We start from the raw sequence: 27,464 nt of genomic DNA on the forward strand, positions 1-27,464 counted from the left end.
GATAGGGTGGTTAAGAAGGCTTATGGCAAGCTTGACTTTAAGACCATAAGACCATAAGACAAAGGAGCAGAAGTAGGCTATTCGGCCCATCGAGTCTGCTCCACCATTTTATCATGAGTTGATCCATTCTCCTATTTAGTCCCACTCCCCCGCCTTCTCACCATAACCTTTGATGTCCTGGCTACTCAGATACCTATCAATCTCTGCCTTAAATACACCCAATGACTTGGCCTCCACTGCTGCCCCTAGCAACAAATTCCATAGATTCACCACTCTCTGACTAAAAAAATTTCTTCGCATTTCTGTTCTGGATGGGCGCCCTTCAATCCTTAAGTCATGCCCTCTCATACTAGACTCCCCCATCATGGGAAACAACTTTGCCACATCCACTCTGTCCATGCCTTTTAACATTCGAAATGTTTCTATGAGGTCTCCCTTCATTCTTCTAAACTCCAAGGAATACAGTCCAAGAGTGGACAAACGTTCCTCATATGTTAACCCTCTCATTCCCGGAATCATTCTAGTGAATCTTCTCTGTACCCTCTCCAACTCAGCACATCCTTTCTTAAATAAGGAGCCCAAAACTGCCCACAGTACTCCAAGTGAGATCTCACCAGCGCCTTATAGAGCCTCAACATCACATCCCTGCTCCTAGACTCTATTCCTCTAGAAATGAATGCCAACATTGCATTCACCTTCTTCACTACTGACTCAACCTGGAGGTTAAATAGTTTAATAGTTGAAGCACTGAGTTCAAGAGTCAGGAAGCGATGTTGCAGCTTTATCTATCTCTAGTTAGGCTGCATCTGGAGAATTGCACACAGTTCTTATTGCCCCATCATAGCAGGGATGCTGAGGCTTTGGAAAGTGTGCAGAAGAGATTTACAAGATGTTGCCTGGATTAGAGGGCATGTGCTATAATGAGAGGTTGGAAAAACTTAGAAACATAGAAAACCTACAGCACAATACAGGCCCTTCGGCCCACAAGGTTAGCAGAGCTGGGACTTTTCTCTTTGGAGTGCAGAAGGATGAGAGGGGACTTGATAGAGGTCTACAAGATCATGAGAGGCATCGATAGGGTGGATAGCCAATACCTGTTACCCAGGGCACGAATAGCAAACACCAGATGGCATATGTACAAAGTTAAGGGAGGGAAGTTTAGGAGAGACATCAGGGGTAAGTTTTTCTACACAGAGGGTTGTGGGTGCCTGGAATGACTTGCCAGGGATAGTGGTGGAGGCTAAAACATTAGGGGTATTTAAGAGCCTCTTGCACAGGCACATGGATGAAAGAAAAATAGAGGGTTACGGGGTAGTGTGGGTTTAGAACTTTTTTTAAGGAATATATGGGTCGGCACAACATCGAGGGCCGAAGGGCCTGTATTGTGCTGTAGTATTCCAGTGTCTAGTGTCTAGTGTCTAAAGCTGTGCCAAACATGTTCTTACCTGAGAAATTACCTAGGGTTACCCATAGCCTTCTATTTTTCTAAGCTCCATGTACCTGTCCAGGAGTCTCTTAAAAGACCCTATCGTATCCACCTCCACCACCGTAGACGGCAGCCCATTCCACGTACTCACCACTTTCTGCGTAAAAAACTTACCCCTGACATCTCCTTTGTACCTACTTCCAAGCACCTTAAAACTGTGCCCTCTCGTGCTAGCCATTTCAGCCCTGGGGAAAAGCCTCTGGCTATCCCTATGGTCAATGCCTCTCATCATCTTATACACCTCTATCAGGTCACCTCTCATCCTCCGTCACTCCAAGGAGGAAATTATGAGTTCTCTAAACCTATTCTCATAAGGCATGCTCCCCAATCCAGGCAACATCCTTGTAAATCTCTGCACCCTTTTGATAGTTTCCACATCCTTCCTGTGGTGAGGTGACTAGAACTGAGCACAGTACCCTAAGTGGGGTCTGGCCAGGGTCCTATATAGCTGCAACATTACCTCTCGGCTCCTAAACTCAATCCCACGATTGATAAAGGCCAATAAACTGTATGCCTTCTTAACCACAGAGTCAACCTGCGTAGCAACTTTGAGTGTCCTATGGACTCAGACCCCAAGATCCCTCTGATCCTCCACACTGCCAAGAGTCTTACCATTAATACTATATTCTGTCATTATATTTGACCTACCAAAATGAACCACCTCACACTTATCTGGGTTGAACGCTATCTGCCACTTCTCAGCCCAGTTTTGCATCCTATCAATATCCCACTGTAACCTCTGACAGCCCTCCACACTATCCACAACACCCCCAACTTTGGTGTCATCAGCAAATTTACTAACCCATTCTTCCACTTTCTCATCCAGGTCATTTATAAAAATCACGAAGAGAAGGATTCCCAGAACAGATCCCTAAGGCACACCACTGGTCACCAACCTCCATGCAGAATATGACCCAACTGCAACCACTCTTTGCCTTCTGTGGGCAAGCCAATTCTGAATCTACAAAGCAATGTCTCCTTGGATCCCATGCCTCCTTACTTTCTCAATAAGCCTTGCATGGGGTACCTTATCAAATGCCTTGCTGAAATTCATATACACTACATCTACTGCTCTACCTCCAATAATGTGTTTAGTCACATCCTCAAAAAATTTAATCAGGCTCGTAAAGCACAACCTGCCTCTGACAAAGCCATGCTGACTATTCCTAATCATATTATGCCTCTCCAGATGTTCATAATCCTGCATCTAAGAATCTTTTCCATCAACTTACCAACCACTGAAGTAAGACTCACTGATCTAAAATTTCCTGGGCTATCTCTACTCCCTTTCTTGAATAAGAGAGCAACATCCACAACCCTCCAATCCTCTGGAACCTCTCCCGTCCACATTGATGATGCAAAGATCATTGCCAGAGGCTCAGCAATTTCCTCCCTCACCTCCCACAGTAGCCTAGGGTACATCTCGCCCAGTCCTGGTGACTTATCCAACTTGATGCTTTCCAAAAACTCCAGAACATCCTCTTTCTTATTATCTATATGCTCAAGCTTTTCAGTCCACTCTAAGTCATCCCTACAATCGCCAAGATCCTTTTCTATAGTGAATACTGAAGCAAAGTACTCATTAAGTACCTCTGCTATCTTCTCCAGTTCCATACATACTTTCCCTCTGTCACACTTGATTGGTCCTATTCTCTCACGTCTTATCCTCTTGCTCTTCACATACTTGTAAAATGCCTTGGGGTATCCTTAATCCTGCCCGCCAAGGCCTTCTCATGGCCCCTTCTGGCTCTCCTAATTTCATTCTTAAGCTCCTTCCTGCTAGACTTATAATCTTCTAGACCTCTATTATTACCTTTCATAAGCTTTTCTTTTCTGCTTGACTAGATTTTCAACAGCCTTTGTACACCACGGTTCCTGTACCCTACCATCCTTTCCCTGTCTCATTGGAATGTACCTATGCAGAACGCCATGCAAATATCCCCTGAACATTTGCCACATTTCTGCTGTACATTTCCCTGAGAACATCTGCTCCCAATTTATGGTTCCAAATTCCTGCCTAATAGCTTCATATTTCCCCTTACTATAATTAAACGCTTTCCTAACTCGTCTGTTCCTATCCCTCTCCAATGCTATGGTAAAGGAGATAGAACTGTGATCACTATCTCCAAAAAGCTCTCTCACTGAGAGACCTGACATCTGACCAGGTTCATTTCCCAATACCAGATCAAATACAGCCTCTCCTCTTGTAGGCTTATCTACATACTGTGTCAAGAAACCTTCCTGAACACGCCTAGCAAACTCCACCCCACCTAAACCCCTTGCTCGAGGGGGATGCCAATCAATATTTTGGAAATTAAAATCTCCCACCACGACAACCCTGGGTTGTTTTTTCTGGAGGTGGAGGGGGGATCTGATAGAGGTTTATAAGATTATGAGAGGCATATATAGACTGGACAGATAGTATCTTTTTCCAAGGGTTGAAATGTCTACTCCCGGAGGAATGCATTTCAGGTGAGAGGGAGTAATTTCAAAGGAGATGCGAAGGACAAGTTATGATACACAAAGAATGGTGGATGCCTGGAATGTGCTTACTGGTTTGGTGGTAATTGGATCCTCGATCTCCTCAGTTGCAGACCCCAGTCAGTCTGAATTGGCAAAAACATCTCCTCCACAATCTCCATCAATATAGGAGCAGGGATGTGTACTTAGCCCCTTGCTCTACCCGCTTTACACCTGTGACTGTGAGGCTAAGTACGGCTCCAACACCATATACAAGTTTGCTGATGACACCACTATTGTGGGCCGAATCAAAGGTGGTGATGAATTAGCACACAGGAGGGAGATTGAAAACTTGGCTGAGTGGTGTGATAACTACATCCTCTCACTCAATGTCAATAAGACCAAGTAATTGATTGTAGACTTCAGGAGAGGGAAACCAGAGGTCCACGAGCCAGTAGTCATCAGAGAACCAGAGCTAGAGAGGGTCAGTAAATTTAAATTCCTGAGTGCCACTATCTCAGAGGATCTATCCTGGACCCATCATATAAATAGTATTGTGAAGAAAGCACGACAGTGCCTCTACTTCCTGAGGAAAGTACAAGACTTGGCATGTCATCAGAGATCTTGGCAAACTTCTATAGAAGTGTGGTGGAAAGTGTGCTGACTGGCTGCATTATGGCCTGGTATGGGAACATCAATAGCTTTGAGCTGAAAATCCTGCAAAAGGTCATGGATTCGACCAGTACATCATGGGTAAAACCCTCCCAACCATTGAGTTCATCTACATGAAATGTTGCCATAGAAAAGCAGCATCCATTGTCAAAGATTCGCACCGACCAGGCAATGCTCTTTTCTTGCTGATTCCATGAGGTAGAAGGTACAGGTGCCCCAGGACTCACACCACCAGGTTCAAGAACAGTTACAACCCCTCAACCATCAGGCTCTTCAACAAAAGAGGATAACCACACTCATTTAAAAACTCTTTTATCTTGTTATTTCATGCTTGCTATTTATTGCTGTTTATTTATATCCGCATTTGCACAGTTTGAAGTCCATTGATCCTGTTTACAGTTACTGTTCCGTAGATTTGCTAAGTATGCCCACAGAAAAAGAGCCTCAGTGTTGTATGTGGTGACATGTGTGTACTCTGATAATAAATTTTTACTTTGACTGTGACTTTGATAGAGGCAGAAACATTAGAGACTTTTAAGAGACATTTAGTTAGGGACATGTATGTGAGGAAAATGGAGGGATATAGATACTGTGTAGGCAGAAGAGATTGCTTTAGTTAGCTATTTGATTACTAATGTAATTGGTTCAGCACAACTTTGTGGGCCAAAGGCCTGCTCCTGGGCTGTATGGTTCTACGTTCTAAGCAGTCCATGCACATCACAGGACAGGATTCCAGCGTCAGTTCAGGTTTAAAATGACACTACTGAAGATGTGCGACGGCTTACTTGTGGTTCAAGAGCAAAGGAATTCAATTAAAATCATTATTAATAACACCATTTTTGAAGAAAATTGTGGTAAACTATCATGCAAGCAATGAAGAGGCGAGTGAGGGCAAAGTGAACTTGAGCGATGCGCCCTGCTGGTGCGCTGCAAGATCGACACACTTGGAGTTGGAGTGGATGTTTCGAAGGGGAGAAGGTGGGTTGGAGGAGATCTGATGCCTGTCCAACTTACCTGGGTGTGAGGGTGGATTGCTCTAAGTGCTGAGCCAATTTGGTGAGGTCGAGAACGGCTTCTTCAGCAGTGAAATCTAGCTCCAAAACGAATTGCTGGGTGGTGTGTTCTAAGCCAGGAGCAATTCGCCACAGCGAGGTACAGGTCCTAACGCAAATGCTTGGACAATCTAAACACCAGCCCGGGTAGACTGGAAAGACAGGGAGTTGCAAGTCAGGTAAGTTTGTATTGCTCTAAGCGCTGAGCCAATTTGGAGAGGTTGAGAATGGCTTCTCCTGCAGCAAAATCTAGGCCCGGAGCAACTCACCGGGGCAGGCCCTGGTTCCTGGTGCATGGCTCGGACAATTTAAAAACCGGCCCGGATAGTTTGGAGGCTCCTTTCTCTGCGATGCTAAGGCTGTGAGACTGCCCCCAGCTGCTGTGTTTCATGTCTGCAAACTCTGTGGTGACTTGCTCCACTTATATGATGCGATGAATACTGAGGCTTTGGGCCTACCCCAGGCTGCTCCGGAGATTTGTATCCAAGGACTCAATTTGGTTCAGAATGCTGTTGTTGTCGCTCACTTCTATTGTTTGCATGAGTTATTTTGTTTTTTTTCCCTCTATGGGCACTGGGGGTTGGTCTTATTTCTTTTAATTGCAGACATCCCACCTCTCCTGGAAGTTCAGGGAGTCTCCCACATATTAATAGTGGCTCCCTGATGCCCGCAAATTATATACAATATCACGGAAATCAATTTTTTTGAGAGCGAGCGAGCGAGAGAGCGCGAGAGCGAGAGAGGGAGAGAGAGAGCGCGAGCGAGAGAGAGAGAGAGAGAGAGCACAAGCAAGCGAGAGCGAGAGAGAAAGCAAGCGAGAGCGACCACGAGAGAAAGAGAGAGAGCACGCGCACGCCATGGCAGAGTGTTCCAAAAAAAGAAAATATAAAACGTACGTCACCCCAGACTACCCTAAAGTGTACCCCTGCCTAATAGGGGTCAAAAATAATGACAGTGTTGCTCGCTGCACTGTTTGCAACAGTGACTTTTCTATTGCCCATGATGGGTTAAAATGTAAAAGACATGTTGAGGTGAGTTTAACAGGTGTCATTCATTTATTAGCATAGCTAACGTTATTTAAACTAGCTGGCCGGATGCTAAGGAGCTACTCTATTGCAAACATCCCTCCTCTCCCGGAAGTTCTGGGAGTCTTCCGCAAATTGATGGTGCTACCTCCCTGAAATGAGTTTTTGCAGGGTGGGATGTCTGTAATTGGGTTCTTTCAGGTTCCTTGCTTTGCGACTGCCAGTAAGCAACCAAATCTCAAGGCTGTATAATTTATACATTCATTGATAATAAATGCACTTTGAATCTTTGGATATCGATGATGTGAGCATGGAAGCTGACCTTTGAGACAGTAGGCTTCAAGAAACTAAAGGTGGAGCAAGGTGGTTGACTGCCTTACTCTCTTCATTAGGCACATTTGGATTTTCACTTAATATGGAACACTCTCCCAGCTTTATGTCATATTTTGCTTGCAAAGTTCAACTTTGTTTTCATTGCCACATTTACAGATTTACTTCCAGTCTTCAAGAAGTTTGAGATGCACTTTTTTAGTGCACCTTGGACTGCTTGGCAAATTGGAGAGCGAATTGGTGGCAAAGAGCACACACCACAAATCTTAGAGTGGGCAGCTGGTCATAACAGTGCTGGTTTCATTCCAGTACTGCCAAGTGTTAAAGATCAAGCATGCTCCATCCTCTGACGGAAGGGTTCAGCTGTGTGACAAGAACTGGCTGGAGTGAATCGTGAAAGTCAAAGAATTTGGTCATCAGGTTCTAAGTGCAACTGCGGCTGCTGCACTCAGCACAAGCGTGACCTGCTCCTCACTCCTCTGCTTAGGTAGTCACCTGGGACATTTTCCAGTTTACCGGGTTGGTGGTGGTGGTGGGTGGGGGGGGAACAAAGATGGAGCAAGTCAGATTGCTCACGATGCGAGGCGGGGTGAAGTGTGCCCACTGTTGCTCATGTCCTGATGCCCACCCTTATGCCTGACAGCATCAGCTGGTGTGTGAACCCAACTAATCAGAGAGTCATTGAGCAATACAGCACTGAAACAGGCTCTTCGGCCCATCAAATCCTGCTGAACCGTTATTCTGCCTAGTATCATTGACCCACTCCTGGACCAGAACCCTCCATATACATATCCACCTTCTCCTAGGTGTTGCAGTCGAATCCCATCCATCACCGGCTAGAAGCTTGTTCCACACTCAGACCATCCTCTGAGGGAGGAAGAGCCCTCCTCCTCAGGTTCCGCTTCAATATTTCATCTTTCATTCTTAACCTATGACCTCTTGTTCTAGACATGATCTGTTCCTGCAATGGTGCCGTGAATCTGAGGTCCCATGATACTAACAGAAAGATGGAAGTAAAAGTGTGTGCTAAAATACCTTTGCAGAAGTTAAAATGGTAAACACCTTGAGTAAAATGTTGCAAAATATTTTTAAATAGTCTCCCAATCTTAATGTTCACAAAGGATAAACATAATATCGTCACATTAAAAATACATGCCCATCTATCCAGTACAATTAACAATTGAGAAAATCAAAATTTTGTGCTTTGAAAATATGAATCATTATACAATATATTACATTATTAGAAAAATACACATTCTCATATTGATTGTTTAAACTTTTCAGGAAGCCTTTTAAGGTGTTTAAATGCAGGATGTTGGTGCTGGGTAAGTTGAATATATTCTTTTAAAAACATCTATTATCAATATCCAACATTCCCAGCTGTATGGGAATCTGCCAAGTCAGGTTGGTTCCAGTCGGTATCAGCAATTTGACTCAGCACTGAATGCAGAATAGCAGCCTTCACAGTCCTTTACTCTCCCAGAAGCAGCTGTTCTTGTCCCCTCTTTCAATGAGAATGACAATTAAAATCAATCTTTGGACAGTTTATTGCAGCTGGTCTGTCCCCACTGAGAATTAGAATCAAATTGCTCCAACTCTTTGCACATACAGTATGTTACCTAACAGCCACAGGGACAGGACTTTGCTTCCATCATTCTGGACTAATAGGCGAACAAGTTAATGACAGCTAACAGGTGCAGAATTATGAAAGCTGCAGACCAAAAACTCAAACATGCTTGTTATTTATTCTCCAAATGACAAGTTCTTTATGCAAGTAATTTTGATGCCTCCATTTCTGCATTAATTCTGTGAAATCCATACAGTTTGCATAAAATAGAATTACTAAATAATATCATTTGGGTTTGAAGTATCCAGTGGCATTTGTAGTGTATTTAATATTTCAGTAATATTTGAGTAATATTGTAGTTATTGTTTGATTAAGCATTCTTTGTTTGTTTATATAATTCATTATGGATTATATGCAAGAAGTACGTAAATGGCATACGTTATTATACCACCATGTCATATGGGAGCATCTCACTAAAGAAAAACCAAGTACACAAGTATTTTGGGCTCCTGCACTTTACTTTTGCTTAGGTTATGGAGTTACTAAACATAACAGTGGTGACGAGGAAGTTTTAAACTTAACTCGAGACAACTACCTACCTGTTGAAGTGCAGCGGGTTTTTCCATCAAAAGTGGACGGAAGAGAAATGCATGAGTTAAATAAAAAGTCAGAAAACAGATGAAATTTACGGATTCATAAACAGTGAGTACCAAGTGATAATAACAATAAATTTTAAAAAGCAGAAATGGCAGGCTTCGTCGGAAATATAGATGCATTCAATTGCACAACAGATAACTGGGCTGATGTACACCAAGCAAATTGAGTAGTATTTTGAAGCAAATGAAATAGGCAATGAAAAGTGAGTGACTGTGTTACTGAGTGCAATAGGTGGAAAAGCATACAGTTTGCTTAGAAATTTAATCTACTCCAACTAAACCAGCAGAAATAAGCTTTGCTGATATCATAAACATAATGCAGGAATATTTAGAACTGAAACCATTGTTCATTGTAGAAGACTTTAGCTTTCATAAGCTGAATCAAAATGAAGAGGAGTCCATAATAGCTTACCTGGCTGAATTGAAGAAATTGTCTGAGCATTGTCAGCCAACAAGTTGGAAAAGCCACACCAAGGGTGCATGAAAAACATTATTTTAATCAGGGCAGCGATTGAGATTTCAAAAGCAAAGTTTCGTGACAGTTTTTCTGATTGAGGGGCAGCTAATCAGCAAGAGGGATTCATTAGAAAGGACCAATAAGAATAATTCAAATTCAAGTGGAGCGGCCATTCTTTGAGTGGCCATTCATTTGGAGTATACCAATCTTTAGAGTGGCTTTGGCTCATCAGGCTTAGACAAGATGAGGTTTCAGTGAGTTACATTGTCTTGTGCCTCTTCTCATTGTTACCGTCAGGAAGGAGATACAGAAGCTTGAAGGCACACACTCAGCGATTCAAGAACAGCTTCTTCCCCTCTACCATACAATCCCTAAATGGACATTGGACCAATGATCACTATCTCACTTTTTAAAAATATATATTATTTGTGTTTATGCATTATTTTAATCTATTATATATATATCGCTAAGATACCAAATTTCATGACACATGGCGGTGTTAATAAACCTGATTCTGATTCTGTAAGTTACTCTCTCTGTGTTCTTATTTGTTCATTCCTCATCTGCTATGCATAGTATAGTGAATGGCAGTAGGGACAGTATTTTGTACTGCATATGGGAAGTCTAGATCTCCAGACTCCCAGATAAACACATCTGGACCAGGTGTACTGAGCTACAGGTCCAGAGAGAACGTATTAAGGAACTGGAGAAGCAGCTTGATGACCGTCGACTCATACAGAATGATGAGGAGGTGATAGACAGGAGCTACAGGGAGGTTGCAGGAGACAGGTAACTGGGTGACTGTCAGGAGAAAGAGGGGCCATGTACGGCCAGTGCAGAATACACCTATAGCCATTCCCCTTAATAATAACTTTAGATACTATTAAGGGGGGGATGACCTATCACGGGGGAGCCACAGTGATGGGGTCTCTGGCACTGATTCTAGTGTTGTGGCTCAGAAGAGCTGAGAGATGCAGAATACTGCAGTGTTGATAGGAGATAGGAGCAAAGAGAGATGGGTTTCTGTGGACACGAAAGAGACACCCGGATGGTATGTTGCCTCCCTGGTGCCAGAATCAGGGATGCCTTGGATCATGTCCATGGCATCCTCATGGGGGAGGGTGAGCAGCCAGAAGCCTTGGGACATATTGGCACCAATGTCATAGGGAGACAATATGAGGAGGTCTTGAGGAGAGATTTTAGGGAGCTAGATAGAAAGCTGAGAAACAAAACCTCCAGGGTAGTAATCTCTGGAATGTTGCCTGTGCCACCTGCCAGTGAGGGTAAGAATATGATGATTTGGCAGGTGGAATGTGTGGCAGAGAAATTGGTGCAAGGGGCAGGGTTTCAGATTTATGGATTATTGGAATCTCTTCCAGCGAACGTATGACTTGTACAAAAGGGGCGGGTTACACCCGAATACGAGAGGGTCCAATATCCTTGCGGGCAGGTTGACTAGAGTTGTTTATGTAGGTTTTAACTAGTTTGGCAGAGGGATGGGATCTGAAGTTGTCGTGCTGAGGATGAGGTAGTTGGGTTACAAACAGAAGTGTAGTGAGACTCCTGGCAAGGCGAGACTGATGTTAGGGCAAAATGATAGTCAACAGGATGAGTTGCAATGTAAAAGGTGGACAAAATTGAGAGGGTGAATACAAGACTAAAAGTGTTATATTTGAATGCACACAGTATGCAGAATAAGGTCGATGAGCTTGAAGCACAGTTACAGTAAGTATGATGCTGTAGATATCACTGAATCATGGCTGAAAGAAGATTATAGCCGGACCTAAATGTTCAAGGATACACAATATATTGAAAGGATAGGTAGGAAGGCAGAGAGGGTGGTGTGGCTCTGTGGGTGAAAAATGCAATCAAATCATTAGAAAGAGGTGACATAGGGTTGGAAGGTGCTGAATTGTTGTGGATAGAACTAAAGAACTGCAAGGGTAAAAAGACCCTGATGGGAGTTGTTTACAGACCCCCAGACAATAGTAAGGATGTTGCCTACAAATTACAATAGGAGATAGAAAATGCATGGGGAAAGGGCAATGTCATAATATTCATGGGGGACTTCAATGTGCAGGTAGATTGGAAGATTCAGGTTGGTGTGGGATTCCAAAAAAGGAGATTTCTATAGTGCCTATGAGATAGCTTGTTAGAGCATCACATGGTTGAGCCCACTAGATGATCAGCTATTCTGGATTGGGTAATGGGAAATGAAACAGAATTGATTAGAGAGCTTAAGGGAAAAGGGACATAGGAACAAGTGATTTTAATATGATCAGATTTACTGTGAAATTTCAGAAGGAGGAGCTAAAGTCAGATGTATCAGTATTACAGTGGAGTAAAGGGAATTACAGAGGCATGAGAGAGGAGTTGGCCAGAATTAATTGGAAAAGAACACTGGCAGGGATGACGGCAGAGCAGCAATGGTCGGAATTTTTGGGAGCAATTCGGAAGGCAAAGGATATACACATCCCAAAGAGGAAGAGGTATTCTAAAGGTAGGATGACACAACCATGGCTAACAAAGGAAGTCAAAGCCAACATAAAAGCCAAAAATAGAGCAAAAGTTAGTGGAGAGTTAGAGGATTAAGAAGCTTTTAAAAACCAACAGAAGGCAACTAAAAAGTCATTAAGGAGGTAAAGTTGGAATATGACAGTAAGTTGGCTAATAATATTAAAGAGGATACCAAGTATTTCTTCAGATACATAAAGTGTAGAAGAGAGGTAGGAGTGGGTGTCATACTGCTGTAAAAAGGTGTTGGAAAGGTAGCAATGCTGAACAAGGAAATGGAGAATGAACTGAATAAGTATTTTGCATCAGGTGTCCTAATTGAAAGCTAACAAATGGTGAAAGGCCTCGATAGAGTGGATGTGGAGAGGATGTTTCCTAAGGTGAGAGAGTCTAAGACCAGAGGACACAGCCTCAAAATAGAAGGGCGTCCTTTTAGATCATAGATGAGGAGGAATTTCTTTAGCCAGAGAGTAGTGAATCTGTGGAATTTGTTGCCACAGGCAGTTGTAGAGGCCAAGTCTTTATGTATATTTAAGGCAGAGATGATAGATTCTTGATTGGTCAGAGCATGAAGGGATATGGGGTAAGGCAGGAGATTGGGGCTAAGAGGAAATATGGCTCAGCAATAAGGAAATGACAGAGCAGATTCAATGGGACAAATGGCCTAATTCTGCTCCTATATCTTATATATTGGAGAGTGGGAGGAAACTGGAGCACCTAGAGGAAACCCACACGGGCACAGGGAGAACATACAACCTCCTAATAGGCAGTGGTGGGAATTGAATCTAGGTCACTGCACTGTATCACCCAGCTACAAGTGGCTTGATGGAAAGGTTTGACAAGAGTCTGAGGAATGCACTGTGAGGAATGTCAGTCGAACACACCACACTAACACTGCATCAGGAGCCCGCCCATTTTCTCTTGCATATCGCAATCCAACACACTCCACATCCGATAACTCACCAGCTATGCTGTTCCTAGGTTGTCCTTTGCACTGACACTTGGATCTCCTCAAACTAAAAATCAGAAAGAGTATGCAGGACAAATAGCTGAGGCATTTCGAGGCCTCCTCACACAAGGAGATTTGATGTATCTCTCCTGGATGGGCAGTCCTGGTGAGGGACTACAGAGGTGATCAGAAATGCGTACTTGGAAAGATTAAGAACAGAACTGGATCACTCTGCTACCTAGAAGGGATTGCGTCTGATGTCATCTGGAGATGACACAGCGACCATTTGAGGAGAGCAGAGTGAATTGTTAGAGAAGAAAGGAGTCCGGAGCTGTCAGAACCTTTTCCTGCAGTCTCAGAGTGAACTCCTGCAGCCACCACGCATTAGGCTGCAGATTGTTTCACAGCCAGGAGTCCCACTTGCTAAGCAGAGTGACTGCACCCCCATCTCTCACCATTCCCTCTCCCCCGTGCGCTGTCAGGAAAGAAAACTCTCCACAGCAATTAAACTTTTAGGCCTGAATGGGACAATATAAAATTTACTATGCTATAGTTGAATTATATAGTATTTATATAAGATGACTAGACAGAACTATGTTACATATTTCAGTTGAGATGTATTCCATATTGGTTTGAGTTTTTACAGTAGCAAAGCAGGGAGGAGTGTAGTGTTTTTATTTTTTATTATTAGCCCTTAACTCCGAGTGGAGTCATCAGGACGCCATCATGATGGTGCTTTTTTAGCAGGCCTTCTTATTTTTATGAGGCCGAGTTGCTAGCTCGACGCTTAACCCAGCACGGATGGAAAGCGTGCAAGGGAGCCGGCTGGATTCAAACTTGGGAGCCTTCACTCCGAAGTCCGGCGCTGATGCCACTGCGCCACCAGCCGGCCCAGTGTATTTAATACTTCAGTAATATTGGAAATATATTGTTTGATTAAGCATTCTTTGTTCACTTAATTCATTATGGATTATATGTAAGTAAATAGCATGCGTTATTATGGCACCACATCATATGTCAGCACCTCACAAAAGAAAAAGTAAGCACATAACTATTCTGGGCTCTCATGTTTTTCTTTTTCTTTTGATTAGTTTCTGGAGTTACAAAAGGCAACAGTTTTATCCGTACAATTGGCCAGTCCAGCATAAAGGTCTAGGGAAATACAGGTGCCACCAATCATAAATTGAATTTCTATTATACATAATACATATTTAAATATAGTTTTGATCAACCCAGGCCTGCTCAAAAGATCTGGCAAAGCCCTTCAGTTAAGAAAAATAAGAATAACTTGTTTTTCTGACTGTAATCCATTAGTTATATTTCTAACTTCTTACATCAGTTTTGAACACTGATATCCAGCCTATAAAAGTTATTTCTCTAAATTAAATATCATTTAATTGAGATCCAACAAGTGAAGAAGACAATAATATTTTGTGTGTTAAGACTAATGTTTATAAAAGATGGTAAAAACTTGTCAAGAGAGTTTCTGGGAATGGTGTACCAATACTGGGACCCCGAAACAGATAAAGAATGGAGAAAGCCATCGGAAAATAACTAATCTTTCTTCTTTGGTACACAACCACCAATTTCCAATGCTTCAGGCCAGCCGTCATATTTGTTCTTTTTCTTGTCATTCTTAAGGATCTGTAACAAAGATGAACCCTTAATAAAATTAATGCATTAATACTGTAAATATATTTTTGTTCTTTAAGGAATTCAAAACTGATTCTGAAACTTTTATGTTGTACAATTTTCTTTGCTTAGAATTGAACAATCTTCCACTTTCTTTAATTTGTGGGATATTTGCTTTTACAAGCAAGTACAGAAATAGAAAATGTTCACAATTATCAATATCTTCAATAAGATTCCACCAATAGGCACATCTTTGCTTCCTCACCCCTTTTGTATTTCATTTTTCCACCCTCCCTAGCACTTTTCCAGGCAATTCTAAGATTACCCCTTTACCCTTCCCTTTCCATTCATTCAGGGAAACAAAATGTCTTCTGGGTGAAGCTGTGATTCACTTGCACTGTTTCTGATAGAGCACAGGCGTTTTGGTGCTCATGTGATCTTTCTTCTGCACTGGAGAAGACGAACACTGATTGGGTGACTGCTTTGGAGAACATTTCTCTGCAATTCACTTTTCTGACCTTGAGCTTCCAGTTGCACATCTTTTTAATTCTGTGTTGCGCTAACTCCCACATACATATAGGTACATAAAACTCTTAAAGAACAAAACCAAATTGAGAAAATTCCCTTGGTTTATTTGGCACACTATGCTGGTTAATTGGGACAGGAGACTGTTGCCGAAGTTTCTAAGTAGCGTCAGTCACTTGCATGTCGTGTGGCCATTAGACACTGCACCGCTAGAGTGAACAATTTTTAAATAACATCTCTTGTGTGTGTTTGTGTTTAAAAAGCAGTGACTTTTTTTGTCACTGACAGTTGGCAAGTAACAAGTAGTAAGGCAATTCAGAACTGATCTGCTCACTGCATTTTCAGGCATTCTGACTTGGAAATGCCAGAAATGGGCTGGAGTGAAAATTTTACTACTTCAGCAAGTTAGCAACTACAAAGAATTTGAAGGTATCAACAATCATCTTGATTGTTACAATGAAAATGAAGGTCTGGAGGATGTAATCATCGGAAGTATTGTATGAAGGCAGTCCATTATCTGTACTAGGTGTCTGCGCTAATTTTATTCATTTACAGTCAATCACAAGAACACGGCAGCATACACTGCAGTGATAGCTATTAGGAACAAATACACAGTTTTATACTTTTAAGTAGCTTTGGCAGTGTTCTAATTTGTGTTGTATTTCATGTAAATACATAACTTGTTACTCAGTTAAAGGTCTTCTTATACCTTTTTAACTTTTTCCATATTCCCAGCACCCACAGATATGGATGCATCTTTCTGTTTTAATTCATTTATTTCTTTTCCATTTTGGTTCTATGCTCTAGTTTTCTATCTGGTTTCTGGTTTCTATTCTATAACAGACATTCCTTTTATTCTCGCCAGCCCTCCCTCTTTGTGACTTAATGTATTTATTTTCTCAGTCTTCTAGTTCTGATAGGTCCTTTCCCTGAGATCCTATCTCCGTTTCTCCCTCCAAAAATGTTGTTTGGTCTGCTAAGGCATCTTATACTTTTGTTCAGATGAAGGGTCCCAGCCTGAAACATCGACTGTTTACTCTTTTCCATGGATGCTGCCTACCCTGCTGAGTTCCTCCAGCATTTTGCTTTGGATTTGCGGCATCTCCAGATTTTCTCGTGTGCTGTTTTTGTCTTTGTTCCAGTGTAGGCAACAATTGCCCCTCGAGTAGGAAGTTTGGAGTAGAGAATTTGTAAAATGCCTCATTTCCAAATTGTAGCTGTGGTTATGTAAGTCTGAGGGGCCCAAGGTAGACATATTGTGCACATCAGGGAGTTTCCCTTCTGTTCTCTGAAGAGAAGCCAGATAACAATCCCTTTCCAGATAGCAGATGTATGTGAAATAGGAGTTTCCTGTATCAAGGTATTATGGAGTGCAGCCAGACTTACCAGGTTTTATGCTCTATGACCCAACCAATAAAGGAAAGTATGCCGTATGCCTTGTTTGCTGCCGTATCCATTTGTGCTGACACTTTTAGGGAGCTATGGACTTGCACTGCAGGATTCTTCTACAGATCAATACTTTGAACAGTTCATCCAATTACTGCACACTTTCTTTTTAAAGTTCACCTTCCAAAGTGCCAGGTATCACACATCCAGATTGAACTCCATTTGCCATCTTTCTGCCCATGTTGTCAATTTATCTGTACCTAGCTGAATCCTTTGACTCACTCCTCACTATCCACAGCTCCTGCATGTTCATCCAAAACACTTATGTCATATCAGAAACAGCAGAGGTCGCAGCACCAATCCCTGCAGAACACCACCTGTCGCAGACTGCAGATCAGACTAACACCAATATCTTCTGACTGCTTTGGTGAAGCTAATTTTGAACCCAAACTATCAAACTCCTTTTAACACGTACGTTACTTCTCTGGATTGGCCTACTGTGATGGACCTTGTCAAATTCTTTACTAAAGACCATATAGACAACAACCACTGCACTGTCTCATGAACCATCCTCATCACCTCCTGAGAAAACTCAATCAAGGCTGAATTTCTCTGCACAAGCTATACAATTTCTCTTTAATAATGTTTTCCAAATACGAGTGAATACAATCATCAAGAATCTTTTCCACAAATTTCTTTACCACTGATGTAAACTTGAAATGTACTGTAAATCTGAACAGTTTACATATATGTAAATCTACATCTAAGTAACTTAGATGTTCATCATCATTATGCGGCGTGTGACATGATGTGGGTGAAAATGGTCTTGGCAAATTCTACACAAGTGGTTTGCCATTTCCTTCTTTTGGGCAGTGTCTTTACAAGATGGGTGACCCCAGCCATTATCAGTACTTCTCAGAGATTGTCTGCCTGGCGTCACTGGTTGCCTAAGCAGGACTTGCGATATGCACCAGCTGCTCATACGACCATCCACCACCTGCTCCTGTGCCTTCACGTGACGCTGATCAGTGGCCTAAGCAGGCGCTCCACTTTGACCAAAGGTGACCTGCGGGCTAGGTGGAGGGAAGGAGCATCTTATACCTCCTTTGGATGAGGTATCGCTGCCCCACCATCCATAGATATTATAAAACTTTTAAAGTCATTTGAATAAATTAAAATTATTTTTAAATACTTCCCAGACGTTAAAGATGTTCAAGGGTATCTTTGGTTAGGTTTGGTTTTACCAGCTGTCAGCGACCTCTGGAATAGTAAAAGAACCTGGTACCGATCAGCACTTTGCTGGGTTATACCAATAAAACTGGGGACAGGCTTTTTAGTGCTCGATTGTATCTGCTGTCAAAGTGGCGGCAATTGTGGGATTGGTTTAAAATCTTCTTTTTGTAAATTTACTTAAATCAGACTTCATTTAACCAAGTCTAACTTCCAATCTTTGAAGCAAAACTTCCTTCAAATGCAAAATAAATGTACTAATAGAATGTGTTCCACTGGGTTCCACATAGGTGGGGGTGTAGGCAAATTTTCTGTACAATAACAGTGGGCACAGAAGACAGACTATGGTATTAATCAGCATACAAAGCTGATTTGTAGCCAACACTAATACTTTGAACTTCAGTTGGGGAGCACAGAGGAAAGCCCCCACATGCATCCTCAAAAAACGGTAATCAAATAGCTTCAAATAGCTCTGATGGCTATAACTTCATTTATAGATAGTGACTATAATTTGTAGAGTTCTTTTAAGTTGGAAAAGTTTGATAGGTTGTGAATATCTTAGTTCTGATAGTAAATCATCTGCACAATCATACATGGGTATATTTCAAGACACTCTCCTACCTAATACCTGTGACTGGGACAATTAGCAGATGTAAAATGGAACAGGACAAACTGCTGAAACAGGAAGGAGAAATGCAGGAAGAGTTCAGCCACCACAGGCATGAGGAATTGTTCCTGTATCCTCTTGTCTAAATGGTGCTGAATTTCCAGCCAACAAAACAGATGCCATCTCAATGGCTCTTCACTCTACTCTGGAAAATCTGGACATTAAAGGTACATACATCTGGATGCTCTTCATTAACTCAAGCTTGGAATTCAATATTATTATAACCTCAAAACTAATCAATAGCGTTCAAAACTTTGGCCTCAATACCTCCTTGTGCATTTGGATCCTTGATTTGCTCTCTTGCAGGCTTCCTCAGCTCGAATTGACAACAACATCTGCTCCACAATTTCCATCAGCAAATGTTCACTACAGAGTGGTGTGCTTAGCCCCCTCCTCGACTTACTTTACACTTATGACTGGGTGGCTATGCACAGCTCCAATGCCATACTTAAGGTTGCTGATGACTCTGCAGTCGTAGGCCAAATGAAACGTGGAGACGAATTAACATATAGGAGGGAGACTGAAAATCTGGCCGAGTGGTGTGACAACAATAACTTCTTTGTCAATGTCAGCAAGACCAAGGAGCTGATTACTGACCAGGACATAATGATAAAGGTCCAGAACACAATTCTCCGAATTCCTCCACCATCAACGCTGCCCTCAACTGCATCTCTTCCATTTTGCACATATCTGCCCTCACCCCATCTTCCCGCCACCCCACCAGGGACAGGGTTCCTCTTGTCCTCGCCTATTACCCCACCAGCACCCACGTCCAACACATTATGCTCCATAACTTCTGCCATCTCCGACGGGATCCCACCACCAAAACATCTTTCCCTCCCTTCCACTTTCTGCTTTCCACAGACATCACTCCCTACACGACTCCCTTGTCCATTCATCCCTCCCCGCTGATCTCCCTCCTGACACTCATCCTTGCAAGTGGAACAAGTGCTACACAAGCCCCCATACCTCCTCCCTCACTACCATCCAGTGCTCCAAACAGTCCTTCCAGGTGAGGGAACACTTCACCTGTGAGTCTGTTGGGGTGATTTATTGTATCTGGTGCTCCCGGCGTGCCCTCTTGTATATCGGTGAGACCCAACGTAGATAAGGAGACCGCTTCGCTGGGCACCTACGCTCCATCCGCCAGAAGAAGTGGGATCTCCCGGTGAACTCCTACTTTAATTCCACTTCCCATTCCCATTCCAACATGTCAGTCCACGGCCTCCTCTACGGTCGTGATGAGGCCACACTCAGGTTGGAGGAGTAACATCTTATATTCCATCTGGATAGCCTCCAATCAAATGGCATGAATATCGATTTTCTCAGCTTCCGGTAATGCCCTCCCCCACCTTCTCTATTCCCCAACCCCCTTTCCCTCTCTCTCCTTATCTCCTTGCCTGCCCATCGCCTCCCTCTGGTGCTTCTTTCCACTCTCTTTCTTCCATGGCATTCTGTCCTCTGCTATTAGAATTCCCCCTTTTCCAGCCCTGTATCTCTTTCAGCAATTAACTTCACCTCTCCCGCCCCTCCTACTTTCACCTATCACCTTCCTCCCCTCCCTACTAACTCTGACTCCTCATCTTTTTTTTCTCCAGTCCTCCTGAAGGGTCTCGGCCCGAAACGTTGACTGTTCTCTTTTCCATAGATGCTGCCTGGCCTGCGGAGTTCCTCCAGCATTTTGTGTGTGTTGCAGAAGTCCATGATTCAGTCCCCATCAGGGCAATCAGAGGTGGAGGGAGTCAGCAACTTTAAATTCCTCGGTGTTATTATTTCAGAAGACCTGCCCTGGGCCCAGCACGCAAGTGCAATTACAAAGAAAGGACGACAGCTTCTCTACTTCCTCAGGAGTTTGCAGAGATTTGGCATGATCTGTAAAACCCTGACAGACTTCTATAAATGTGTGATGCAGAGTATATTGACAGCATGGAATGGAAACGTCAATGCCCTTGAATGGAAAATCCTACAAAAAGTAGTGGATACAGTCCGTCACAGGTAAAGCTCTCCCCAGCATTGAGCACATCTAAATGGAGTATTGTCGCAGGAAACCAGCACCCATCATCAGGGACTGCCATCACCCAGGTCATGCACTCTCCTCAACTGCTGCCATCAGGAAGAAGGTTGAGGAGCCTCAGGACTTACCACCAGGTTCAGGAATAGTTATTACCCCTCATGTGGCAATGTATTTGTGTCCTTGAGCAAAGCACATTGCTCTAGTGTCTGTGCGAGGAGTGGCACCCCATACAGACTTCCAATCTGCGCCTTGTAAGGCATGAAAATGCCCGACCCAGGCCTCTCATGGTCTGAGTTGATGTTCCCTCCCTCCCTATTACCCCTCAACCATCAGGCTCTTGATCCAGTGGGGATAACTTCACTTGGCCCATCACTGAACAGTTCCCATAACCTATGGACTCACTTTCAAGAACATCTTGTTATCATTATTTATTTAATTACCTATTATTTCTTCTTTCGTTTTAAATTCGCACAGTTTGTTGTCTTTTGCACACTGGTCGTCCGTCTTGTGGGGTGTGGCCTTCCATTGATTCTATTATGGTTTTTGGATTTATTGAGTATGCCCACAAGAAAATGAATCTTAGGGTTGTATATGGTGACATATATGTACTTTGATAATAAATTTACTTTCAAATTATCAAACTTTTTTTGAACTTTTTTGAATGCAAGCATCAGCACTTGTACTGTGAACACATTAGCTGTTTGTACACAGTGCAAAGATTCAAAATCTTTGAATATAACTCACCTGAATATACCCTGCCAATGCTCAAGCATTGAACCAGTTTGATACATTTTGAATGGAATATTTTTTACATAATATAAACATAAAATGCTAGAAATACTCAACAGTCAGACAGAATCTATGGAATGAGAAAAGGAGTTAACATTTCAAGTTGAAAACTCTTCAACAGAATGCAAAAAGTTATTTTAAGTTGTAGAGAGGGTGGAGTATGGATGGATTTGACAAAGAAAATATCTCTGATATATTGACGTCATGGATGTTGTTGAAAATCATCTGGTTGATGGGCTTGAGAAAGGTAACAAGAACAAAGGAATATAAAAGATACAAATAAAGATGGTTAGAGAGGGTGGAGAAAGGGGAGAGAGGGACAGGAGAAGGGTATGGGGAGGGGGCAGGGGGAGAGGAAGGGAGAGGGGGTAGTGGAGATGAATGGGGAAGGAGAAGGGAGGGGTGGAGGGGGAGGGAGCAGTAGGCAAAGAAAATGAGCAATGTCTTTGGTATTGAATTCCACAGATTCACCACTCTCTGGCTAAAGAAATTTCTTCTCTCCTCTGTTCTAAAGGGACATCCTTCTATCCCTAGAAAATCTCTGCAAAAGTGAATGTAACTACCTCAGACGTTAATGAAGCAATCTGCAATTGATTTCTCCACTGCAAGGAAGACCATATTGTGAACACCGAATGCAATACATTAGACTGAGAGAAATGCAAGATATTTGCTGCTTCATATGGTAGCATCTTCCCACAGATCCTGCCTGACCTGTGAGATATTTCCAGCAGCTTCTCCTCTCTTCCAACTTCCACAGTTTTTTGATTACCAATATTTATCCATACCTGTTCAAATGGACTATTTTCCTTAATCGGTTTTGCTCCAAGAAAAACCCAATTGTCTCGAAAATGCAGATCAAATATTAAAGAGCTTCCCAGCTGAGAAAATAATCCTCTTGCTTCATCATTCATCCTATTAAATGAAATGGAAGTTGCTTCAAGAGATCATTCAGATTTTTAAAAGTGAGCTTAACTATAAAAAGTATTAGAAGAACCTTGAGATATCAAAGGATCTTTCACGTTGCTTTGAATTGGCACATTGAGTTCTAGAAGCTCTGTTTTCAATTCAACATAACTAAGGGGGGAGAAACAACTCCACGCTTTGGCTCCAAGATATCTATCTTTTATGGAAGATTTTAAGTGTGGTAAGTATGAAGTACTAAGTTTTTGCTTGGCAACAATAACAACTTATGTCTATATTTCACAATTAGAGTTAAAAAAATACCTAATCACACTCTAGAGGTGAAAAGAAAATGGGCTCCAAAACAAAGACTACGTTGATCATGGGGATGAGACAATTAAGAGATGTCACAGAGTAGGGGCAACTGAGGCTTTAAATTAATTTGTGTGTCTGAAAACAACATAGGTGAGGGAGTTCGAAGTAAATTATAACTGAAGTGGTGTTGGAGACAAGTGGGTAAGCAGCTTTGGATAAGCTGAACAACAGAAGGGAGAGAATGGATTGTCTGCCAGGAAAGGATTGTAATTATTCAGTCTTAAGCATGAATGAAGGTTTTAGCATCAAAATGGATTGAAGTAAAGTTGAAAGTGAACAAAGCACTACAGATGAAAAAGTACTGTTTTTGTGCCAGAATAGTTCTAAGATTGAAACTCCAGCTTAAATTTAAACAGGCCACTGTAGACCAGCATCTATCGGGATTCAGACAACGTGACCAGCTCAGATAGAGTCAGTGATCTGGGGGCAAGTTTGTAATTAAGTATGAAGATATGGATTTAACTTTTATGTTTTACTTTTACTTTTTCTCTTATTAAGGACAGAGAGAGAAGCTGTGGTAAATCAAATTACTGGGTGAACGAGTAGTCTTTGGGGTACTGCGAGTCTGTCTTTATTGATGCTTTGCTGCACGCTTCAGTGCTCGGTGGGGGATGCTGGTGCATTTTTTTGCTGGTGGGGAGGGGACTGTTGCTTTGCTGCTGCTTACACATGGGAGGGGGAGCTGGGGAGCTTTGGGATTCTAACATTTAACTAACATTCATTCCTTGGGTACTCCTCTGTTTTCGTGGATGTTTGCGAAGAAAAAGAATTTCAGGATGTATATTGTATACATTTCTCTGACATTAAATGTACCTTTGAAACCTTTGTCTATGGAGAAGAGGTTTCATCTCACCCAGAAATATAACATTGGCCACATATTAAGTTTGAACTTCATTAGGTACACCTGTAAACCTGCTTGTTAATACAAATTTCTTGAACCTCGAAGTGGATGGGTCACAGGAGCGGAAGATTACAAACGTACACTCAGTGGGCATTTTATTAGATACAGGAGGTACCTATTAAGGTGGCCACTGTGTGTGTACACAATCTATACGATGATTATTTCCCTTAATACCAGAATATTCAGGAAATTCAGAAGTCATTTATCTTAAAGTGGTCTTCTAAATTCAATTAAAATGGTTTTCAACCTTTACAGTAAGGAGTATGAGGTTATAACATGTTGCTTCCAAATTATTAAAAGGTGCCAGAGTTAAAACAGTGATAATTCCAGTTGTTCCTTTACTCCTGCTCCCTCATTATTGTGGATGTTTGGCTTTAACAAACGGTTCTGGAAACCAAGTCTGAAAAGTTTCATTTTCCTATGGACAATGGTGCTCTAGGTGACATTGTCGGTACATATTTTGGCAATTAGTGGAGAGCTTCATTTGCATTTAAAACTTTTGCAATCTACCCATTGTATATTACTGACAAAGAAATCATTCTTCCCTTCTTGTTTAGCACTGATACTACAATGGTAGAACATGAATTAAGCTCCAAATAAAAAAATAATTTTACCCAAAGTCATTAGTGGTTCTTATCAAATGAGGTTTTTATTAGTTCGATGGTTAACTGCTGTGGGTATCCCTCTCTCATTTCGAGATGCTTATTCTTTCAATCTCTTCTCTTTATGCGCAAATGTTCTGGTTTTTATTTCCAGCTGGTATAATAACCTGCTGATGAATATTATGCATAGATGCTGATCAACAGCACTCTAAATACAGAATTGCATGCGTTCAATTCAGAGTGGCTGCTTCTTGTCTCAGCTTATACCTGCCGGTAAAGATTGCAGGAAAACGGAGGCAGATGGTGAGGCAGGAGCCTTGGATCACTGGGCTAGACTATGAAATCCATTTAGAATGGAATCAGCATCTTGCGAAATACACACATCATGAAAAGTTTTCTTTCATGATTGAAAGAAAAGAGGATTGAAGGTGCCAAAATAACTTTTATGTAATAGTTAAATGGTATAGCTCGAAACCATCATTCTTATCACCCAAAGTTTTTTTTACTCACTTTGTTGCTGGGTCATCAAAAGAGGCAAGTAGCAGAATAGTGCCAGGCTTTATCGTTTTTAAAAAATTCACAAGCAGCTCGACTTCTGAAGAAAAACAAAAGAGTATTCTTTAACTTTCTGTTTCTTAGCAGGGTTTTCATTTTCATGTATAGAGGTTAATTGATATTCAAACCATGATATTCTGTTCACAATTATGTTGAATCTACTCCCACAGCTTCTGCGATGAATGCCACAATTAATTTCCATTTGCACAGCATTCTAAAACACCGACAGAAATGTGATTGGCCTCAAAATTTGGTGGTGCTTAAAAAGTGACGTTAATTTTGTGGTATGTTGTGACCCGCTGAGCATTTTGTTTGAAGGCCCTCTGCTGCTCGATTCCATGGTGCACAACACCCAGAGCATCGTGTACTGCGGGGCTGGCCTACCCACATCTGGCTCACCGAGAAATCCTCATAATGAGAGGAGGCAGAAGAGAAGGTGCATAAGCTGTGGGTTTGGGGGAGGGAATGGTACAGTTTGGTAAGGGTGTTCATGGGGAAGAGAGGTTTGGTGGGGTGCAAAGAGAATTGGAAGCCACTGTGTTTGGGGATGGTGGGTGTCCGGAAGAGTAGGGATTGTTTGTACTAATGGCAGTGGTTAGGGCCGCAGTAATCATGGGGCATCATGGTAAAAGGCTTGGGTCAGAGAATGAGAATTGATGGACAACAGATGGGCATACCAGTTGATAAGGGTCAGCTTAGAAATTAGTAACAATTTGGAGTGCTTTACTCTCTGTTAGGATGGAAACAAAGGGCAAGGGGTCACAGTCTCTGTACTGTAGGTCTGGGGGTCGCAACCCACATGGGAGGGTGTAAAAGGGCCCAGAATAGAAGCACAAAATGAGAAAAGCACTTCATTTAAAGAGGACCTTCCTGAGGCTGATTCTTGGCATTTCACAGGTAGGTCACTTATAAATAACAACAAGGCAGGCCTCACATGTGCCTTGTGAATGAAGCCCACTGTCTGTAGGCATGACATTATGGAGCAAAATGGCAGAAACGGTGTCTAAGCCATTGGATGCCGCTGCATATGTGTCAGATATATGGAAGAACCAAAAGGGCGAAGAAAATATTTAATAGATCTCAATTTTCAAAGGGAATATTCAGATTTTCCTTTTATTTTTTAAAATTTGAGACTGAATTATGCACAAATTCAATTTCTAAGCTGTCAGCCAAGCAAAATCAAAACAAACTTAGATGTCTTTTTAAATGTCTTACTTCCAGACCACATATCAAAATAGTCAGTCTTTAATAGTTCACCAGTTGTAGCTGTAAAACAAAGAAGCAACCACATTACATATCAAAAAATATAATTTGACAATATAAAGTTTACATATTTTTTATTCTATGATCTTGTATTATTCACTCACCATTTACTAATGCAATGTTTATCCCTTTTCCAACATTATTTTTTATAGTGCTCATGAGTCTGTGGGAGGGAGAAAGAAAAAGGTGCCTCAAATAATAGTTTGAATTTGAACCAGGTTTTGAGTGAAGAGTTTGAGTTTCTGACTTAAGCAATGTTTTAATAAATAATGAAATTCTTAAGGTCTGCTCAGGCGGCAGGTCTGTCCCCTCAGTTGTGTTCAACGGTGGTTCAGCCTTCTGGGGATCATACTCAGGAAGAAACAAGAGGACATTATCTCCAGTTTGACTCACTAGCTTGTTGCAATTGCTTGTTGACTTCTCACAGTGGCCATCCACTGAAGCATGAAAGTTAGCACTTAGATAGGCTGCTCTTCATAATGCTGGTAGACTATCAATACAACAGCTTCTGAATTCACTATGAAGTAAGCAAATACTTTTTAAAAAATCCACTACCAGCAAGTTCTGAATCTTTTCCCAGTTAATAGCTTTTTTAAAAAAATTGTCGGGAAAAACAAGGTTTCATTGAAAAGATTGTATTCTAGACGTCATATAGCAGGGAAGGAGATAAAAAGAAAATTAAAAAACAAAATATACAGTGGATTTTGGTTAACTGGGACACATGGGGACCAGTACATTTTGCTTCAATTAAGCAGCTGCCCATATTAGCCAAAGTTTCATGGAAATAGTTAAAAAGGTATAAAAAAGACAACTACGATTTAATTGAGTACCAAATAATGTATTTAAATGAAATACAGAACAAATTAGAACACTACCAGTATTACAGCAGTACTTAAAAAACTGTGTATTAGCTTCTAATAGTTATCAACGGAAGAAATCATTCAGTGTACATGGCCGTGCTCTTCTGATTGACTGTAAGTGATTAAAATACGTACAGACACTTAGTGCAGATAATGGATTTATTCATACAATGCTTCTGAGGACTACATCTTCCAAATCTTCATTTTGATTGTAACGTTCAAGTGGTTGCTGATATCTTCAAATTCGTTGTAGTTCCTCACTTTTGAATTAGTGAAATCCTTTTCATTTTCACTCACGACTGTTTCTGGCATCTCCATGCCTCAATGCTTGAAATCACAGTGAGCAAAACAATTTTGAATTGTTTTACTGCTTATTTGCTATCAACTATCAGTGACAAAAAAAAGTCACTGCTTTTTGAACACAAACACATGCAAGTGGCAGTGTTTAAAAACTGTTTACTCTAAGCAAGGTGTAGGATCCAACAGTCAAGTAAGTTCACATGACCGACGTTAGTTAGAAACTGTCAGCAACAGTCTCCTGTCCCAAATAAGCCGCATAGTGTCCTAAATAAATGAAGGGAATCCCAGATATTTTCT

General features: G+C 41.7%; 1 protein-coding gene across 6 annotated transcripts in view; it reads right to left on the bottom strand.

The window, feature by feature from the left end:
• Positions 1 to 8,138: 8,138 nt before the first annotated feature.
• LOC140211069 (protein FAM3C-like) overlaps positions 8,139 to 27,464 on the bottom strand; it is a 58,677-nt gene continuing 39,351 nt past the window's right edge. For all 6 annotated transcript variants that reach the window (XM_072280485.1, XM_072280481.1, XM_072280484.1 and 3 more), the window contains 5 exons: positions 26,112 to 26,170; positions 25,960 to 26,010; positions 24,700 to 24,784; positions 22,197 to 22,323; positions 8,139 to 14,812 (listed from right to left, as the gene is read on the bottom strand). In XM_072280485.1, the coding sequence (XP_072136586.1) occupies positions 14,723 to 14,812; positions 22,197 to 22,323; positions 24,700 to 24,784; positions 25,960 to 26,010; positions 26,112 to 26,170 (412 nt within the window). In that variant the 3' untranslated portion in view covers positions 8,139 to 14,722. The remainder of the gene's footprint in view (positions 14,813 to 22,196; positions 22,324 to 24,699; positions 24,785 to 25,959; positions 26,011 to 26,111; positions 26,171 to 27,464) is intronic.

Source organism: Mobula birostris, chromosome 16, assembly GCF_030028105.1.
Source record: "Mobula birostris isolate sMobBir1 chromosome 16, sMobBir1.hap1, whole genome shotgun sequence".
NCBI classification, from domain to species: domain Eukaryota; kingdom Metazoa; phylum Chordata; class Chondrichthyes; order Myliobatiformes; family Myliobatidae; genus Mobula; species Mobula birostris.